Here is a 20,748-nt window from a genome sequence, read left to right as displayed (position 1 = left end):
TTTTTTTTTTTTAATATAAAAGTCAAAGTGGAAAGGTCAAAGGTGTCCGTTTTTTTGCTACACTAGCTTGTACTATATGCACTCGCGGACCAAACGGTGTAATTATAATAAAGCAAATACGCCCGAAAAGGAAAGAATAAGCTATATAAACTATCGAGTGTCGCCGTTTCCCGGAACAAGATATTTTTTTCTTGGAATTTTTATGTAAATTTCAGAAAATTTTAAATAAAATTAAAAATTTTTTTAATAAATTTATATTTTTTTAAGAAAATTTTTTAAATTGTTTATATAAATTGGAATAATATACTTTTCAGAATAAGAAATCGACATGTTTTCTAAGATTCTTATCATATATATATATAAATGCTAAAATATTCTTAGATTTCTAAAGTTTTCATTCTAAAATTTTTGATAAAATTTTAAAAAGCCTAAAAAATGATTAATGTAATTTTTCGAAATATAAAATAAGTATGTGAAAATATGTAGAGTAAGAAATCTTATTGTTAGAACATATTAGAATAGAGACATAATACAAAATTCTAAGAAAGGTTGAAATATTTTCAATATTTCCGGAAGGATGGTCCAATTTGCATAAGAATTCTGGAAAAAAAATTTTCACTAGGACCGGCCCTGACGGTCGCAATGAAATCAAAGCTACATTTCGATAATCATTGTCGATATTAAAAATCTATAATGTACGTAACGTATACTATAGATTTTCAGTCCACAGCGACAATATCAAAACAAAGTCCGTGATGCGACTATAGGATTTGCACAAAAAAAGAGAATAACTGTTTGACGTTCTTTTGATCGACCAGAACAGCGCGCTGAGCCTAAAAATTCAGGCGCACGCAGTTCAATTCACGTGTTCCTTCGGTTTTACTCCTGGCAGAACAACAGATCACGCTAACGTCAAAATAACGTTAAAATAAATCGCGATTGATCGAGAAGTGACTTTTATAACGACTTTTTCGAGCCACTTTAGTTTCATTTTAACGTCATCGTGACGTCTTAATTGTTCTTTTTGACTATACAATACTGCGGATCGCGCGAAGTGTTAGCGGTCCAGTCCAGTGATTCCGGTCGTGCCAGTCAACCGAGATACCACCTCAGTTCCTGCTCGTGTATCGACGAGTAAAGGCGAAGCGTTTTTGTGACGCGGCGCGCGCCGACTTTTCTTGTGATGTGACACCCGGTGTAGGGATCAACGGTGTTGAAGCGAGAAGAGCCGAGAAAAGAAAATGCAGCGGTCCAGTGCGGTTGCCCTAGCGCGCGTTTGCCTGTCACTTCTGCTACTGGTGGCCGTGGCAAGCGCGAGGATCCACAAACTGGACATACGGGTTGGTTACGTCTTCCAGACACGGCGCCGTCCGTCATTATCATTATCACGCGCCCTGATTGCTACTTGGAGAAAGAAAGTGACACGCGCGAGCCCGCGGTAGCGCTCCGTAACGCGTCCACGAGTTTATCGAGTCATTTTATCGATGAATGGCCGATTTTCACGCGCGGCACAGAATAGGTCCTGCGGGACGGGAAAATCGAAGGACATTGCGATACGCACATACATATAACGGCCATACGAACCCGTTGGGAAACGAGCGGTATTATCGACAAAATCGTGCGCGCGTCGATAATTCTGGAACGTATATTACGCTGCTGTACGTAGTTTACATCATGATTGTCGGTTCTATCAATCGTGCGATTGTATAAATGACGATAGACAGCTGATAGATGCGTCTGACTGACGCTTACGCAAGGTTCTTTCCGAAGTAAGAATCGTCCTAGGCATAAATTGACGTTTTTTGTCTGGGATAGAAAAAATCCTTTGTACTCGTCATTGTCAGAGAAAAATGTAGTAGTAGCAATTATCCATACAACACACAATATTTACCAGATTTATTTGAAATATTTTTGTAATCTTAGATTTTATTGTGTCTTAGATGGTACAAATCTTAAACATTTATTACAAATATTAATACAATATTTATTGTAAGTGTTACAGTAAATGCTGTGGAAATACTATTAATGAGATATTATAATCCAAGTAAAAAATATTTATTAAAAAAATATTTATCTATTTATATTTATCGTAAATATTATAATATATAAAATATTTATATTACATTTCAGAAAATGAATAGTGATAAATATTTATTATAAATATTCTGGGCTGCCTGGGTACAAAGGTGATATTACACAAATTTATATATGAACATTTATATATATAAAATTAATGCATATTAATTGATTAGTTAAGCAAAGTATTTTATAATAATTGCAGTTATATAATAGTTTATTTAACTATGTACTGTGTTGCGTTAATTTTTTACATTAAAACTTATAGTTGTTGCTTTTACTACTATTATTTTTTTCTCTGAGTGTGTAGAGAATTCTTTCAAACCACAACTATCCGAAATAATAAACCGATGTTTTTTGTCTAAGATAATCGTAGAAAAAATCCTTTGTACTTCGAAAAAAATATGCATAGTGGTAGCAACTATAAAGATGATAACTACGCTAAGTTTTATATGTAAAATTAATGTACAAATTCTAAATAAATGTACATACATTAATTCTAGTTAAATATACTATTTTAAAATAATTACTTTATCTGAAACAGTTTTTAACCAGGCACATATTAATTCTACATATAAAACTTCTATAATTGTTATCTTTCTATAGTTGCTACCATTGTTTATCTTTAAATGCAGAAGATTCCTTCAAACAACAAATTATTTTACTCTTGACAAGATTTATATACATATAGAATTAGTGTACATAATCAAATTATTTTGTTTTTGCAATTAGAGTTATTTCTTATTTTTGATTATTTCGAAGTTTCGAAAGAATTCAAATCATCGAAAAATATATTTGTGTTAATATAAAATAATGAATATATATTCATGAAGATATTCGTATATTTTTAAAGAAAATGTATTTGTTACTATCATTCACTACATTAAATTAATTATTATATTTTAATTTGAAGTTTTAAAGATTGAAGTTTCAAAATTTTGAAAGTTCAAAGCTGTAAAACGTTAAAATTTTGATTATAAGTCTTCAAAGTTTAAATATCGAGGTTTTTTAAGCAAATCGCCAGATTTCATTCCAATAACTATAAAATAGTTTATTCGACTATGTACATTAATTTTATATACAAAATTTGTACAATTATTACTTATAGTTGTCACTTACATTTTTTTCTCTGAGTATAATGTAGACAATCGCGATGCACGTTGTTACGAATTACTCTTAATTTGTGCGGTTACGACGGCGTAGTGTTTCTAGAAAAATTTTTCAGAGGTTTTCTCATGTAGAGAGGAAAACTGAAGAACATTGACGTGCGATTCGTCCTACCTTTCGCACAAACCTGTTTCTTTTCGGAGCAACGATCCTTTGGTTCTCTTGCTCTCCCTTCCCATTCTTAGCACTTGGCGGAATGCGTTCTCGCTCACGGAAATGTTATTTGTATTTCAGAAGGACGGCAGGCACTACATCACCCTGAGCACATTTGGTTTTTACAAGGGCGGTATTCTGACCGTGAATCTCACGAACTTCAAGTTCGAGTCGGCGGATGTCAACAAAAAGCTGACACCGGAAAGCGCGAGCAAGGCCGTGGTGAGTCGCTAATAATAATTGGCCTGTAATTTCCGCAAACTAAATACGTACATATCTCGGTGCATCTGCGGTACACTGAAGTCATTTGAATTTCAAGAAATTTGCAAGAAATTTTGAAGGCAACGTTTTTTTTTTTTTTTTTTAGAAAATGTTGCAGAAACAAGAATTGTCCTGTGACTGTAAATGCAAAGAAATCAATTCTGCAATAGTTGCAATGCTTTTAGTTTTGATGCAACATTTTGCAATATTGGTTCAGAATTAACGATAATTTTTCATTACAATATTAGTAACTTTAGGCATCAATTGTGAGGTAGTGACGTTGCAACAATGCGATACATCGCTCTGTTGTGCAGCAACAGACACCTGTTTCTGTCTTCTGTACTCACGAGGAGAGCCACCCGCGTTTATAAATAAGTGCGCGAGTATGCGGATGTATCATCGCCTTGTTAGACTCGTGAGTGACTTGGTCAGGCTTGTAGCACAAAACGTAAACTGGCGTATGAAACCAGCTGTCACTTGTTTCGTACTGCATGTCGTCATTGATTTATTATCTCTGAAGTAGTATAATCCCTTTAAATCATTGCGTTATCTATTTTTGTGCGAAAAAAATCCTCATTTTTCTTTATCTATAATTTTATGACTTAATTTATACATCGTTTTATTAAAATATAATAGAGAACGCGTTATCTTTTTAGCAAAATAAAAAAAATCAAATGTAATATCGCGTGGGAAAAGTAATATAAAATTAGCATTCTTTAAATAATGAAAGAAAATCGACTCTTAAAGTAACATATCTTTGTTGGAAAACGGCATATCCATCAAGACATATTATACTTATATAGAAAAGTATCACAATTCTGATAAAGAATAAAAGGAAGATCTTAAAAAGAAACCGATTTCTGCTTAAAAAGGTGTAAATAAACGAAATAGTGACTTTTATAGATTTTGACCTGAATATCATAATGTTAATAAAAAATTCGATAGAGAGGTCTATAGGGAACACCTTGAAAATTGAGCATTAACATGATATACTCGTATTTAAACTTTCAATTTTCTTGCTTACTTTTCAAGGTGTTCTTCCATTGCCACAAATTTTTTAATAATTTAACCAATAAGAAATTGTCTTTAACGGTCGAGCTGGATCTTATAACGTTTTTCACTGGCAGAGTTAGTGCGCACTCAGTGTACTTTAATGCCTTTGTACACAAATCGATATAGAAATATATGTTTAATAAAAATAAAAAAATGAGTAAAACCGTAAAATCTTCAATATATCTTATTGTGTTATTTGACAAAATACATAATAGACATTTTATTAATTGAAATATCTCACTTTAACATCAGATTAGAGTAGTGTATAACGACTTTAATGTGCACTGAGTGCGCACTAGTCTTGCCAGTGAAAAACACTATTAGGTGCTATTATAATTCCGTGTGAATTTATACATATATTACGTATGTAGTATCTTTTAAACCGCGCGCCGAACAATTTTTCGGTCTTGAAACGCCACTGTACGAAACTATCGCAATATCACGAGATAAAAACGTTTTTTAAACGTTGTTCCTACTTAGATCGATTATGGCGAAGAATATTACTAAGGCCTCGGTAGTCTAACTGGTAGGACGCTCGCACGGAATGTAAGAGATCCGGGTTTGACTCCCGGCCGAAGTAATATTTTTTGCAATATAAATTAATTATTTACAGATTTTAATATGTCATTCAACATTATCAAGATCCAAGATGCTATGAGCATTATTAAAATTGTTAAATTGCTAAATTTAACTCGTGATATTATTGCGGTAGCTTCATAGGATGGCGTTTCAAGACCGAAAAATTGTTCGACGCGCGGTTTAAAAGGCTACGTAATATATAAATTCACACGAAATTATAATAGCACCTAAGATCCAGCTCGATCGTTAAAGGCAATTTCTTATTGGTTGTGTTTCTCACATGAACGGTCCTATAAGATTTAATATTTAAATATTGTTAATAATTTAAGTTTATCATATTCAGGAGGTCAAAATCTACAAAAAAAATATTTCTTTAATTTCTAGCCATAAGATTTACAAGAAATTGTAGATATTTATTAACAATTGTACGTTTTATGATACATACGCATAAAATTAGAATACTGGTCATAAATTCTCATAAGTTTTACGAGAACAACTTTCGAGTCTTACAATTCTGCTTAGAATTGATCCATTAGTTTACCTCGCCAATGTTATGCAGCGTAAAATAAGACCACTCGAGCATATACATTTTTTTCTTTCATGCTGTATAATCAGGATAACTTGTATTAAGAACCCGAGTTTTAATAATAAAATGTTTAAGTTATTCCTTATGTATAACTAAAAATTTCAATTATCAATTTAATACAAATACTCATTGCATTATTGAAATGTGTCATTGTTCTACCAACATAATGATAAATGATTGTAAAATCGTGCAAGTGACATAAGTTTGTTTTGTATTATTCACAATTTTTGTTTGTTCGTAGTTCGGATTCAGCTTGGGTCGAACGCTCATTGATGCCATTAATCCGTACGTACACAATCATTTGGACGGATGCTTGCTGCAAAATGTTTCGAATCTCAGAACAGAACAGAAAGATGATAGCTCGATCATATATTTTACCATGGACTTGAAAAATTTAACGTATGTATTACTACGTGCACTACAAATTCAATTGTACAACTAATAACTATACTACACTTTTAAATGTGTAAATTCATTTATATGTGTGCGTGCATGCGTATAGTATAATATATTATTCTTAAAACTATGAAAGCACACACATATGTATACGAAGACACTTTATTTTACGCTTGGATTTGAAGTGCAACCGCGACGGGGAAAATGACGCTGGAGAATTGTAATTCGATTTCGATATTGTAGGATGCAGGTGAACTGCAGTAGCAATGTGCATGCGGCGCACATTTACAAGGATTTCAGTGCGGTGTTAATGTATCGAACAAAAAGAAGTTCGCTGTCGGCGAGATTCAGCGATACCGCGCTTTTCCCACGGAGAAAACGGAATACGTCGCACGGTGAGTCGCATTATGCATCAGATTGCGTGCGAAGTTATTTCCACCCCTTCACGCGGTAGTAAAACTATGCATGATGTGGCATGTCAACGCGAAAGTAAATATTGCTAACAAATGTCGGAACGTACACGTGTCGCGTCTGCGTCTCATCGATTTTTCACGTCAATTCGATCGTATCCCTCACACGTGTAATATGATGCAAGCTAAGTTTATACTTGAGGATGTTGCACAATATGTGTCACATATGCATCAGGCTTGCAACAGTTGGCATATGTAAAAATGTGGTAATTATGTGAAAAGAAAGATAAATTCTTGTAACAAATATCTTGTTTAGCTTTCTCGCGTTGCATAATCCACAAATTGATTTTATATGCGATTTACCTTGAAAAATTCCGATCTAATTGCCATCGCTATTCGCTATGAATAGAGCAAATCTCATCCAGGACATACGCGAAAACGTCTGGTAAATGTTATCAGCAATTCGTGTGGTGTACATCGAAAATAAACCATCACGGCATTTGCCAGATATTTTCGACACTTCCCCACCGCCCAATATTAGAAATGTAAACTGCAACGGGTACAACAGGTGCAAACTGGAGACTTGGCTTATGAACCTGAAACGAGACATACATTTACCATATAGCAATTATTATCCAGACAATTTCATTTTGAGATACAATAGTTTATTATTATTCCACAATGTTACGATGCACGATACAGATAATGCAACATTAATAAATATTCAATGAAAGATTTTTGTTAAATATATAATTACTGTATAATTTTATTATTATGTTTAAAAATGTTTGCAAAAGAACTAAACAATGCACAAAAGGCACGATATCTTGAAGAATCAGTATACTGTAAACTATATATTAATATAATGTAGAGTATTCCTTATAAGCTTTCTACAATAAACTATTACCTAAGTTTATCCTAAAATATATATTATAGAGTAATTAGAGAATACTTAAAAAATATTTCGTATAAATATAATATAAACTACATAATTTATAAATATAAATTATATAATTTGAAGATTTTATACACGATAAGTGAATTTACGAAATTTGAGGTGCACATTCCGCGCATTATTCGGATGGATGCTTTTAACGATGATCGATGAGCATGCGGTCAGGAGACGACATCGATGATCGAACACCGCCAAAGATGAGAGATGCTATAATTAACGCGACTCGTCCCCGATCTTATAAATAACGTGAAACTCAAGTATTTTGAAAGGTTCGGTTAGGTAACTGTCTCTTTCGCGCTTACATTAATACATCTGTCATCGGCAACATCTGATCTTAATTGTCATTCGTGAACACGCCGACGATTCATTCAAGACAATGACACGAGACTGTTCCACTTGTCGGTTGAGTCCTTCAGTCTTTTCTTTCATGAACTTATTGTTAAAAATAATTTTTCAATAAAATTAGTTAAACTAAAGAACTCGACAACATCAAATGTAATATAAGACGGTGGGCAAATAAAATATTCATATATAGAGAAACCGCATGTACTGCCTTCCATGCTTAACTTTCTTTTTTCATATTATTCATAAATAATATAAAAATGTATTTTTATATTTATATACTATAATAAAATTTGCAGATAGTGTGAAACATTCTAGTAATATTAGCAATTCTAGCAACATATAGCAACGTCATTTTCGTTTAAAAACTGTTAAGAAAAAAACGATAATTTCAAAAAATTTTCGTGACAATATATTCATATGAATTTTCCTTCACAAAATGATTTCTCAAAATTAATTCCTGAAATATTATACTGTATACTTAAAGAATAATTATTTACAGTGAAATTATTTTTGATATAAATGCGATTCTTCTCTGCAGTGGTCGAGAAGGCCATCATTGGCGGCGTTGACCAAAGGTTAAGGTCGGACACCAATGCATGTTCCCGTCTCAGATTACCGATGACGATGCAGACGACGTCCATGGGCGAAAGGTCGTACAATACGTACCTCGTCATGTATGTCGCTAGCGAGGAAGAGGAGGGCCTATACAATCTCTATTTTCACAATTGTCAGAATTATGATAATAACAAGGAACCATTGCTTGTAGATTTCTCGGTACATAAAATTATCTAGAAAACAATTATTAAAGATTGGATGATAGTTTGTCACGAAGAAACATTTCTCTCGTAGGTGGAAATAGCAGAGATTAATAACGACAATTTCCTCAGCGCCGGTGAAATGCCGTTGCCAGCTCTGTACTTTACGATGGCGCTACTTTTCTTCTTGTCTGGCTGCTTCTGGGTGTTTATTCTTAATAAAAGCAAGTAAGAGAAATGACAGTACGGCACGCGGAACATTAGTAAAACAGAGTGTAAATGTTACTTTCGTGATATTCAGGCATTCTGTATTTAAAATCCACTACTTAATGGCTGTCCTGGTGTACCTGAAGTCTTTCTCATTGCTGTTCCATGGTATAAATTACCACTTTATCCAGACTAAGGGTGAGCATGTCGAGGCGTGGGCGATTTTGTACTACATTACTCATCTGCTCAAAGGCGCCGTTCTCTTCATTACTATTGTGCTTATTGGTACGGGATGGAACTTTATAAAGCACATTCTCTCAGACAAGGAAAAGAAACTCTTCATGTTGGTCATACCATTGCAAGTAAATATCGTTTTTTTACTTATTATAACTTAAGCAAATTTTTCTGCATCAATAAAAAAATTAATTAAAATCAATCTTTTATAAAAATTAATTGTTTTTCTAGTAACACGTTAGCTGCGTGCAACAAACTCAACAGTTGAATGAGCGCTTACTGCTATTAATGTGTTCTTCTGGATCTAAAAAAATGCACCAATAACAACAAGCGCTCGCTCAACTTTGAGTCTGCTGAACGCAGCCATTATCTACCCATCAAACTCGTATGTCAATTATTCATTAAATTGAACACTTTTGGTTTTATATTATTATCTAGCTGTTTATATTAAAATTTTACGTTAGGCGGAATTAATTTTTTTATACAAGAATTTTGAAAAAATTTCACGGCAGTCTCCAATGATATCTAAACGCCACTGAAAAATTATTATAGACGGATTTCGTCCTTTCAAAAATTTAAAATAAATTAGTTTAACAAAATTTTAAAATATTTCTTTTTTATACAGAACTTGTATCACGAGAATTATCTCTATGTCCAGATCTATAATTATTAGAATGCCTTCTAATAATTCAATCATTTTAATAATGGATTTGAAGATAATCTATAAAAACGCATAGCGTCTATAAGAAGTATTTATTGAAGTTTCAAAAGCATTATATTTCGTTTTTATTGTCAAGGTGTTGTATACCGAAAACTAAGAGAACACAAATTGCACATATCGCCTGACGTGTGATGAAACTAATGATGTAGTAACAGAAATATGTTTCCTTGTAGGTGTTGGCAAATGTGGCTGATATAATAATTGAAGAAAGCGACGTGGGTAATTTGCGTCGCGAAACTTCGCGAGACATGTTTATAGTTATCGATTTGGTGTGTTGTGGCGCAATTCTATTTCCGGTAGTGTGGAGCATTAGACATTTAGAGGAGGTTGCTCGCACGAACGATAAAGCGGCGATGAACTTGCGCAAGCTCATGCTATTCAAGCACTTCTACATTATGATAGTCTTCTACATATACTTTACCCGTATTATAATGTACATACTTAAGGTACGCGATTTTGTGGTTTATGGTGATGTGCGCATATTAATCCTATAATAATTGCGAATCACAAATTGCGCGTACTTCGATATTTTTAATAATAATCTTTCTTAAAGATTACGGTGCGCTTTGACTACCAATGGTTGGATGAAACCTTCCGAGAAATGGCAACCTATACATTTTTCGTTCTGACAGGCTACAAATTCCGACCAGCGTCCGCGAATACGTATTTCACAGTACCGAGTGACGACGTAGAGCCAGATGACGAAGACGACAAGACCGATGTTGTGTATGTATCAAATTAATCTGTCATATATAAATTCTTATCTATCTTCTTGTTTTAATTTTTTTTTAAGAAAAAAGATGCCTACAAGCTTTACTATAATATAATACAGCATATATATATCATATATATCAAATAAAACGTATCAAGTTAAAGTATATGTATATATATATTAACATCAAAATAAAAGATTTAAATTCGACAATTGAACGAAAATGCGGCAAAATATTATATTTTTATTTCAAAACGATATCTTTTTTGTACATTTTGTATAATTATGCTATGGATATTTTACTTTGCTTATTTTTCTTCGCTTTGAAATCCTTTCAATCGATGTTTTTTTCAGTATTTCCGGTGGTAATGGAATCAACAGAGACTTCAGTACAGTGAGCAAAATGCCGAGAGCGGTGAGATCCGCGATTTCAAAGGTCTCGTCTACTGAGGAGGAACGGCATGCTCTTTTCCATAAATCCTCTTAGGCGAATACGACTGAGAAAAATCATAATAGACTACATTATGACGAATGCGCCTACGATTTGTGAATTTTCGAGGCTACACTTGAAAGAAATGCGACGATAGGTGAAATAAGGGAAGTAAGCATGAAGAGAGAGAATGAGAGAGAGAGAGAGAGAGAGAGAGAGAGAGAATGTGTGTGTGTGTGTGTGTGTTTCTCAAATCAATTTCATATTTCTCAGAAAAGGAAGAAGAGAAAGAAAATACCTTGCAAAATATCTCTGCAAATGTACTAGATTGTTCAAAAAAATATGAATAAAATTTTTTAATTTCTTGTTTAACAAGCACATGTTTCGAAATGTTAGCAGTAGGTATTATAATAATCTTTAAAATTTCAGTTATTATTTTGTGATTACAATCAAACGAATGGAATCTTTTAAAAGTACTGAAACTTACATTTTTTCTATTTTTTTGGTGCCACTTTATATCGTTTTTCAACTTATTATACCAAACATTGTAAAAAATATCGTATAAAAATGAACATACCATATATTATAACAAGTTTTTATTTCAATTCAAACACCAGATATTAAGTAATATAGTAGTAATAAGCAAATGCATGTATTTTGATTAATAAAAATTACGACTTAGCAAAGTAAAGCAAAATCTTGGATATGTCATACTGAAAATAAATACCAAAGTACTAAAATTTTTTTTATACTTTATCTAAAATTCGAAACATTCAAAATCCTCTATATCTTCAAATATAAAACTTATAAAATCTAAAGAAGTTCAGCATCTTTTTCAGAAATCTTTATAATTTTAAAATATGACAAATTTTTTAAAATATTATGAGATGTTACAAGAATTTTTTTTATTAGAGTTGTCTAGCCGATAATAAAATAAAATAAAGTTATTGAAAATATGCAAAAGAAAACACATTCAATTTTTTTTAAAAGATTCACTATTAAAAAAAAATTTCTGCTTTTAATCCTTTGCACTCGAATGACAGCTTTCAATTGCCATTTGATTTGATGCAGCAATTCGAATGCAAAGGATTAAAGAAAAAAATTAAAGGATTCTCATTTATTTTTGAACAATCTAATATATATATATCAATGTGTTGTATACGTGATAAATAATCGCAGTTAAATGAAGTTCACGTGTTTATCATTGAGATATTTTATATTTCACATGGTGGAAGAAATTACGAATATATAAAAAAATTCTTTAATTGATAATATATTGTATAATGTTTGCTGCGCGACAAAATGTAACGCTGTAATAATAATAAAAATACCATATTAATACACTCTTGAAAGAAGCTACTTGTATACTTTCGCTGATTGATGAATTTAAATTCAGCGTGGAACTATATTAGATTTTAATTTTCTTTTTCTTGCGATAAACAACTTAAAAGTCAACATATTCACAAAGATTTTATATGTTGCTACATTAAGGATCGACAGGAGTGACAGAAATATTTTTATTATGCCTTTATACAAAAAAATAGCTCTGTACGAGCCTTCAGGAGCCTTTCCTAATTACGAATATCACAATTAAAACGCGATCCATCCAGTATTTTAGCCGTAATTTGGGAATAAAAAATTCATCTTCGACTAGAGGTCTCTGGGTCACTCCTGTCGACCCTTAAAATGAGCGAAATAGATGAGTATATGTATATGTATAGAATATTTTATTTTCATTGTATGAATAAGTACATGATATGTAAGCAAGGATATATTAATTTCATACGTACCATATTTGACATTGATATTTTCTTTTTCACAAGCTTCTTTCCCCTTAAATACTGACGTTTTTTTTTTTTTTTTTTCGGAAATCATTTCAATATGTTACTTATGGAATTATCGCGGCACAAATGTTTTAAATATGATCGCATCTGACATTCGAACAGAATCATACGAAATTTGTCTTGAGAACGAATCTGGCTTTCTTCCACCATAATATTTTGACAGTTTAATTAATCATTTCACTAAATTATGAATTTCTCAATTCTTTTCCGCTTTCGTCGTCTACCAATTAATTCAACATTAGTGAGACATTTGTTTATTCTTTGACGCCTTTTCTTTTTTTTTCTTAGTGAGACACATGGTGAGATATTCATTTCTATTAGGATAATTGCTCATCTTAACGTTCCACGATATTGCGCGATGTTATATAACTCTAATAATGCGAAGAATGCGAGCGAAAATACGAATGCTTTTTCGATGCGTTTTAATTTTGTAGTCGGTTTTCCGTAGGCATTTAGAGAAACATTTCCATTTTCTTTTTTTTTTCCATGACATGCGTTGAATATTTTCTTGGTATGAGAATCCCATCTTGCGAACAATGGGAATACTTTTCTATCGCGCGATTTGTAATTTTACTCTTAGGTAAGCGACCGAATTATATATAAATAACGGTGCAATAAACTTAACAATATGTGTGTCCTCTCGCGATATTATGCGATGCTATTGTATCAAGATATTGTGTATTAAGAAAACGTTTTAAATATTCTTTTTACTTTTAAGATTCATATCTTCATTATATTTTGTTAAATATTAATATATTTTATAAATTCGTAACATATTTAAATCGAATTTTACATGTAAATTGAATTTTCTTTGAGAAGACATCTCTCTAAGAATATTAATCGTTTTTAGAATCAGATCGCTGGAAATATATATAGATCCGCGACTGACTGCGGTACTTAATATTATACACATTATTGTCGTCACTTCGTCTATCCATAAAAACTAGCTAAAAGTTTTAAAAATATTGAAAGCTAAACACGGCCTTGGTTATATATGTCGTTACTATAATTGTGTCGTATATATCGAATGGGACACGAAAGTTGAAAAAATAAAGCGGGTATTTTTATGAACGTGCTCTATACATTTTTATTTCTTTCCTCTCCTTCATGTTACATATGTTGTACTATACATAATGCACGATAAAATATATTAAATAAATTTACAGTTTCTGTATATGCAGATTTATATATGCAATTTCCACAGCGTAGCAAGTATTTAAGTTTTAAGTAAAAAAGTATGGTACCGCGATGGTACCGCATTATAGGTGTTATTCACTAATTAATTAATGTAAAATATTAAATTAATGTTAAATAAATGGTAATGATTTTTTCAAATTATTGTTACAAGTAAATAATTAACGTTCAATTAATATATTAAATTAATGTAAAATAATGATCAAATGAATATTCAATAAAAGTTAAATAAATGTTTCCTTTAGATTATTATTTCAAATAAATAAATAGAAAATAAATATTTATTAAATATTATTTTTACAATATAAATCATACAGGGTAAAATTCATTAAAAAATAAATATTTAAAAACATTTTAAAAAGATTGGGTTCAAGTTGACAAAGCGGCTAGTCTTCTCGTCGAGCAAATCAACATAATTGATTATTACTTATAGATACAACCAATCATATTCGATCGTTCGGCAAGCGTACCTAACCACTTTGCCGTCTTGAACTCGCCCATTGTTTGCTAATTTGGAAAGAATTTAGAATGTACGTCCGTGATAAAAAAAACCAAAACTTTCAACAAAAATGTGATGGCATAGTTATAAATCCAAGAATTTAATTTATAGAATAGATGTGTAGTTAAAAGTATCAAAAACGCATGCGCATGTCGCATCGCAGTATCTCGTGACTTTGGCAGATTTCGTAAACTGAATATTCGTCAACTCTTTGACGATTCATATCAATATTTTGGTTCATGAGGTGGAGCTTATTTCTTTTGCAAGAATCGTTCATTTTGTATCTATATCTAGATACATTTAATTAAGGTTGAGGTACATTTGAAATACATGTATCTAGATATTCTTTTTTTTTTAGTACTTGTTTCTACTTATCTGTCTAGGTATGAAATTTGTATAGCCACGTATAAACATATGCATAAAGAAAATTATCCAATTGTATTTCTCTTAAAATCGCATGTAAAATGTGATTAGGTAATTTTCTTTATGCATATATTTATGCGGCTATGCAAGTTGTGTTAATATACTATATGACCATGCATTTGCTCCTTTTTTTAAAAGATCGAGAAATATTCCCAAGTTATGAAAGAAAACAAGATACCCGGTGATTAGATAACACTGTCATGAACTGAGTATATATAGTTCAACACACACAGTTCTCAGCAATACCATTCCAAGCTATTCTTTCGCTACTTAATCGTTAGTATACTGATTTTCAAGATGAATCGAAACGTGGAACCTCTGGATCCATCCAAAATAAGCATCACATCAAGAACATTATACCAACCGCCTCTCGACGAATTAATGAATGGTAATAATAAAGCGTTCTGATTTCATAATAGGAAATCGCAGCTGTGTAATAATTACATAATACATTTGTTATAATCATAGTCCTAGCAGAAGGATTGACTACAAATTTTGCGGAGGCTACTGTCGAGATGACTGATTGTCCTAATTTTGCTGGATGGCCGTACAATTTTTATCGAGAAGGTATAAAAAAAATAACATAAGATACACTTGGCCTGGTATTCATAGTCTCTTATTTCAAGACTGTTATAAGATGCTAATGTAGCCCTCTGATTAATTTGTGACACCTTAAGACGAACTTAAGACAGTCTTGAACATAAGAACTGACTATGAATAATTACTTGGGCTTCCTCAAAATCTCATATTTTTCCTATTTTTTCAGGCTTATGTGGTAATCCGATTATTTTGGACGTTGGTGGTCCAGCATATCTTCTACCAACTGTCCAGAGAGACAAATTCTATGATATTAAGTCGTTGCTGCGACATATAAATTATAATCATGATACTCTTGTCATTGGAGCAGGAGCTGGACCTTGGCCACATACAGGTTGCAATTGTGAGGTGTGTATTAGTAAATTATCTTGATTCAATGAATAATTTGTTCTAATTTAAGAAAAAAAGAAAGTAAATATTTGTATAATATTTATTTCAGCTTATTATGAAGTTAAATGTAAGAAATGACAAAGTCTCGCAAGGGTACAGACTTGGCATGGGAGTGGCGAATGGAACACATTATGCATTTGTAAATAAGTCTAATGGAGAGTGCATACTTGAACGAATAGTTGCTAATGAGGATGAAACAACTTTCGCATTGTTGGCCAATCTATATGCATGCGAAGGGAAACCGGGGAAAGTTATAAAGGTGTGTGCTAAAAAACGTACAGGCAAGCTGGACTTCATATCGTGCATGCAGAAAGCATTAGAAAAACATTATGAAGATAAGCTTGTAGGTAAGTCTGTAACAAACTATCATATATAATAAAGTTAAACAACTGACTCCTCGATTGATTGTTGAATATCTGTAAACTTAGGTTTAGGTGGCACATTCGAAGTAAAAAATGGAAAAGTAAAGCAGCATATTATGTCAGACTTTTCGGATACCCCGTTGATTAGTGAGACCCAGCTTAATAACTGGTTACGTTTCTACAATATGGAGACTCCTCTGATAGCTGTTGGCACATTTGTTAGCACCGAAACAGTAAGCTTTAGAGACATTCAATACATATGATAAGAAAACGAATATCTTCAAATTTCGAAAGCAACAGCCTATATAAATTTGTGTTAAACTATTATTTATTTCTATTTTATTATGTGAATTAAAATACTTATTATTACTGTTTTTCAGGATTTAGATCTCAGAGTTCAGCATTTTCATAGTGCTTTTGACGAGAACAAATTGGGTGGACATTATCACATTGATACAACGCCGGATACGATCGAATATGAGGGCTACTTCAATGTAGCAACTACACTTTATCGTGTCGATCAACCACCTAACAAATTACAGTTTGGGAAAGATTAAATTTGTATATACATTAAATTGTTACAGCAGGTTGAATTTTATTAAATAATTTTTATATCAATGAAGTTGTTGCGAGTAGCATAAGAAAATATATTGATAATATATTTTGTTAAAATATTTATACAAATTTATTTAGATATTCTTCTTTGTATGATTAAGAAATAAACATAAAAATAAATATGATTTTATAACTACACGTAGTTAATCGATTTCCTTGTAAAAGATTTACAACTCATGGTTAAGGGATGAATTATTACGTATACACTTCACAACTCGCATACACTTTACAATACAAAACTAGATTCTACATGGGTTTATAACTTGTTTTATAAATTATAACAGAAATGATCATTAATAATCATTTCTGCTATAATTTATAAAACATGTCAAGGTCATCTGAGCTGTCTCCCTTATTTGGCATATTTAGTATGAAAGTACGAAGGTACCGATGTTAATTACGAGAAATTATTTCAATATCTATGTATAGTTGTGCTAAACGCTTATATAAAATCATATTCCTTTTGTATTTACATATATTCATTTTATACGCATCTCTTGTTTTTATATCCAAAGTTTATCAAAAAAGGAAAAAAATTTTGAACATATGTTAAACAAATGTTTTGGTCTTACAGGTTTCGGCGGTACATTCGTAATAAAAAATGGGAAAACGATACATCATGTCATACAAAACGATTAGGAAGGATTGGTAGAAATGAGAAGACAAATTTATAATTGCATTCGATAATGTATTATTGAAAGTTCTGTGGTAGCATTTGCCACATTTGTTAGTACAGACAGGCATGTCTGCAACGTTTATATTAACATTCTAGCAAATTCGTATTTAATTTGATTTCTTTAGCAAATTGCAATCGAATAAAGATCGCGATGCCTTCGATCGAATGTATATTATAGCTATATATGTATGTATATCCTGTCAATTGGATGATCACGTTTCAAAAAACAGTCTATTTATTTTTTATCAGCGTGTATCGGCAAGTTTCTCATCCTCGTGGTTGTCACTTCACTCGTCCGAATCTTCTTAACGTCATTAATCCGCAATAATCCGTTTCGTCTAAGTTATGCTAATTGTAGACAGAGTCGCAGATGCGTCAACGGGTGGACAATAACAGTACGGCTTGGGCTACTTAGTACCAGTCATCTGACGATCTCTTCGCGTATTCTTACCTTAGTAGTTCTAGTATACATACCGTGATGAAGTTTAGCATAGAATCCACAGCTTCCTATAACAGCATCCACCCGGCCTATCATTACACTGAGCAGTTCGCCAACAATGGTGAGACCTATCGGGACGGTACCAAGTGGTACGGAGTGTTCCTGGCGTTTCTATCAGGAACTTTCTTTACCATCAGCTCAGCTTTAGTCAAAGCGGTCCGCAACGTAGACCCTATGATTTTGCTGGCCATTCGTGCTCTGGTGCAGATCCTAACGATGATTGTTGTGGCCTGCAGATCGTCTAGTAATCTCTTCGGTCCTTCTGATCAAAGAATACTCATACATTTTCAGGTAAAGTTCGTTCATCCATCGATTTTGGATCGAACACGATATATCGATCATCTACGAAGACAATGCAGTCTCTGGATTTGTTAAGATATCTGGATTTGCCAGAAATTTTAATTTTGTAATATAATTGATATTGCTCGTTAATCTACTTTCATGAAATGTCGGTCACTATGAAAGTAGTCATTCTCTTCTTATCTGATTACGCATGTAAATGATCATGCACTTATCTGCAGGCGTCCACAGCTTTTCTATGACGCGTATCATGCTAATTGCATTAGCCGGAAAGTTGGCGACAAATATTATATCCTTTGCAATATCTGTATTCTCATACGGTAGCGAAGCTAAACACCCTCCTGAAAAATTAAGTTTAATTAACTTTATAAAGGGACATACTCGTAAAAACAAAAAAGCTCACGTTCTCCAATGTGTACTCTTTCTATATGCTATTATCATCAATATACTGTAATAATTTAAAAAGAAACATTTTTGTAAAACACAAAACTTTTTTTATGCGATTGCATGCCGCTATACCAATTTTTCTCTTTTTTCCAGGGCCTAGTAGGCGGTATGACCCTATCGCTGTTGTACTATAGCTTCCGAGAATTACCTTTAGGCGATGCCACCACGATCATATTCAGCTCACCGGTGATCGTCATCGCGCTGTCCTTTGTCTTCCTGAAAGAACCCTGCGGTGTTCTGCGCATATTGGTAGTCTGCACGCTCTTGACAGGCGTCATCCTTGTTGCCAGACCACCCTTTTTATTCCAGGTAATGAAAGAAAACTAAAACAAAGTTATCTAAACCAAGCAGAGTATCACGAAATAAAGAATTAATTCGAGGAGGATGAGTTCAATAAACAAAGCTGAGTAAATCACTAAGTGCAGCGCAATTGAGAATTCTTATAATATCTAATATGTGAAATGTAATTTGGACATTCAGATATTTTATTCGTATATACAAAGAGCCAAACAAAATTATACAGATATACGTATTCTTTATTTGTTTTTACATTAAAGAAGTTTTCTTGCTCTTTTATTATTAAATTCAAATTAATTTCAAGTAAAAATTTCGAAAAAAAACCACTCATCAGATCTTCGTTCTTCACCTCTCGAGAGATTTGATTTTTCTCTTCCAGATGCACCGTGCTGAGAGTTACAATCTTATGGGATATCTGTGCGCCATCCTGGCCACTCTCTTCACGGCACTCAACATCGTCGTCATGAGAAAGTGCTCGGAGATACATTATTCCATCCTGGTGCTAAACCTATCATGTTGGTCGTTCGTCTCCGCCGTGTTCTTCTACTTCACGGTATCCGGACACGGTATTGGACATGAGCTCCACAAGTTCCGACTACCACACGATTGGTTCACCTGGGGCCAGATCCTGCTGGTTGCGTTGACTGGTCTTACCGGTCAGGTGTTGGTGACAAAAGCGCTTAAGATCGAGGGTGCGGGTAAAGTATCGGTCACGAGATCGCTGGACATCATTTTGGCATATCTGATCCAGGTTTACATATTCGATGAGAAACCGACATCAACTAGTCTAACTGGCGCGATCCTCATCATCTCCTCCGTTGTCTGCATGGGTTTCGAGAAGGAAATCTACGCGGTCTGCGATTTCATTCCTTAGCCAATGAAACAATCACTCGGGCGATCGATTTCGCAATAGACGCAAGCAAGAATTGCTAAAAACGATCTCAGATTATACTCTGTGGTGAGAATAGGTGAATCGTGAATAGTAAAATTCAAAATGTGTACTTTAAAAAAATTAAAGACTAGTCAAAATATTAAAACTCTACATATCAAAACTTTTTTTAACGATAATATTAAAATCAACAAACATTTAACTGTTTAATTTCTGATTAGAACAAATTCCTAGTATCACACGTTAAAGAGGTACCGATTAATAGATATAGCATTCGATTATAAATGATTTGTTTTGTTCTCTCTTCTTAATATTCCTTAAAATGACATACAGTGAACATCAATCATCTAGATTACCTAGAATCTTCATAATAATAATGGTAATAATAATAATAAATAACAAGTAAATGTATAAGTCGTAGTAATAATAACGATAATAATACCAATAATAATAATAAAGATTAGCAATTTCAAGACAAATTTATACGTGCAAATATATACATAGATGATAATTGGATAGTGAGAAAAATGCTCGTGTAACTCGTTTATACATATATATGTATAATATCTATCGACGGTTTATTCAATATGGGAAAAAGGTACAACTACATTAACAGAGTAAATCACTATATCTCATATATATATATATATACACATGTATGTGTATATATATATAT

General features: G+C 32.6%; 3 protein-coding genes across 6 annotated transcripts; all 3 read left to right on the top strand.

The window, feature by feature from the left end:
* The first annotated feature begins 1,135 nt into the window (after window positions 1-1,135).
* Window positions 1,136-11,257, top strand: LOC108782111 (protein GPR107). Its single transcript, XM_018550279.1, has 10 exons — window positions 1,136-1,340; window positions 3,478-3,618; window positions 6,117-6,274; window positions 6,515-6,666; window positions 8,520-8,755; window positions 8,831-8,964; window positions 9,038-9,305; window positions 10,072-10,344; window positions 10,452-10,624; window positions 10,965-11,257. Exons 1-10 carry the CDS (start codon window positions 1,242-1,244, stop codon window positions 11,095-11,097), a joined length of 1,767 nt encoding a protein of 588 aa, XP_018405781.1. The 5' UTR covers window positions 1,136-1,241; the 3' UTR covers window positions 11,098-11,257.
* Window positions 11,258-14,584: 3,327 nt separating this feature from the next.
* LOC108782129 (ester hydrolase C11orf54 homolog) lies at window positions 14,585-16,931 on the top strand. 4 transcript variants are annotated; one of them, XM_018550306.1, is made up of 7 exons: window positions 14,585-14,608; window positions 15,139-15,388; window positions 15,469-15,567; window positions 15,767-15,945; window positions 16,037-16,334; window positions 16,416-16,582; window positions 16,730-16,931. In XM_018550306.1, exons 2-7 carry the CDS (start codon window positions 15,298-15,300, stop codon window positions 16,904-16,906), a joined length of 1,011 nt encoding a protein of 336 aa, XP_018405808.1. In that variant the 5' UTR covers window positions 14,585-14,608; window positions 15,139-15,297; the 3' UTR covers window positions 16,907-16,931. The 4 variants fall into 4 exon arrangements, with proteins under 4 accessions (XP_018405808.1, XP_018405806.1, XP_018405809.1 ...); XM_018550304.1 differs by lacking the exon at window positions 14,585-14,608 and adding an exon at window positions 14,746-14,886; XM_018550307.1 differs by lacking the exon at window positions 14,585-14,608 and adding an exon at window positions 14,746-14,892 and having other exon boundaries at window positions 15,298-15,388.
* A 987-nt stretch (window positions 16,932-17,918) lies between these two features.
* LOC108782160 (solute carrier family 35 member G1) lies at window positions 17,919-20,146 on the top strand. Its single transcript, XM_018550341.1, has 3 exons — window positions 17,919-18,430; window positions 18,980-19,195; window positions 19,563-20,146. The coding sequence occupies exons 1-3, from the start codon at window positions 18,119-18,121 to the stop codon at window positions 20,055-20,057; spliced, it is 1,023 nt and encodes a 340-aa protein (XP_018405843.1). The 5' UTR covers window positions 17,919-18,118; the 3' UTR covers window positions 20,058-20,146.
* Window positions 20,147-20,748: the final 602 nt, after the last annotated feature.

The sequence above is a fragment of the Cyphomyrmex costatus genome, unplaced genomic scaffold, assembly GCF_001594065.2.
Source record: "Cyphomyrmex costatus isolate MS0001 unplaced genomic scaffold, Ccosl1.0 scaffold97, whole genome shotgun sequence".
Taxonomy (NCBI): Eukaryota; Metazoa; Arthropoda; class Insecta; order Hymenoptera; family Formicidae; genus Cyphomyrmex; species Cyphomyrmex costatus.
The sequence above is the reverse complement of the archived record's forward strand: the minus strand, read 5'-3'. Positions and strand labels throughout refer to the sequence as shown.

Bases quoted from the DNA above. Each gene is read 5' to 3' on its own strand.
- LOC108782111 (XM_018550279.1), top strand. From the start codon at position 1,242: ATGCAGCGGTCCAGTGCGGTTGCCCTAGCGCGCGTTTGCCTGTCACTT. The intron at 8,965-9,037 runs GTAAGAGAAATG...CGTGATATTCAG, and splicing joins TTTATTCTTAATAAAAGCAA to GCATTCTGTATTTAAAATCC. The intron at 9,306-10,071 runs GTAAATATCGTT...GTTTCCTTGTAG, and splicing joins TGTTGGTCATACCATTGCAA to GTGTTGGCAAATGTGGCTGA.
- LOC108782160 (XM_018550341.1), top strand. From the start codon at position 18,119: ATGAAGTTTAGCATAGAATCCACAGCTTCCTATAACAGCATCCACCCG. The intron at 18,431-18,979 runs GTAAAGTTCGTT...TCTTTTTTCCAG, and splicing joins GAATACTCATACATTTTCAG to GGCCTAGTAGGCGGTATGAC. The intron at 19,196-19,562 runs GTAATGAAAGAA...TTTCTCTTCCAG, and splicing joins GACCACCCTTTTTATTCCAG to ATGCACCGTGCTGAGAGTTA.
- LOC108782129 (XM_018550306.1), top strand. From the start codon at position 15,298: ATGAATCGAAACGTGGAACCTCTGGATCCATCCAAAATAAGCATCACA. The intron at 15,568-15,766 runs GTATAAAAAAAA...CTATTTTTTCAG, and splicing joins GTACAATTTTTATCGAGAAG to GCTTATGTGGTAATCCGATT. The intron at 16,583-16,729 runs GTAAGCTTTAGA...ACTGTTTTTCAG, and splicing joins CATTTGTTAGCACCGAAACA to GATTTAGATCTCAGAGTTCA.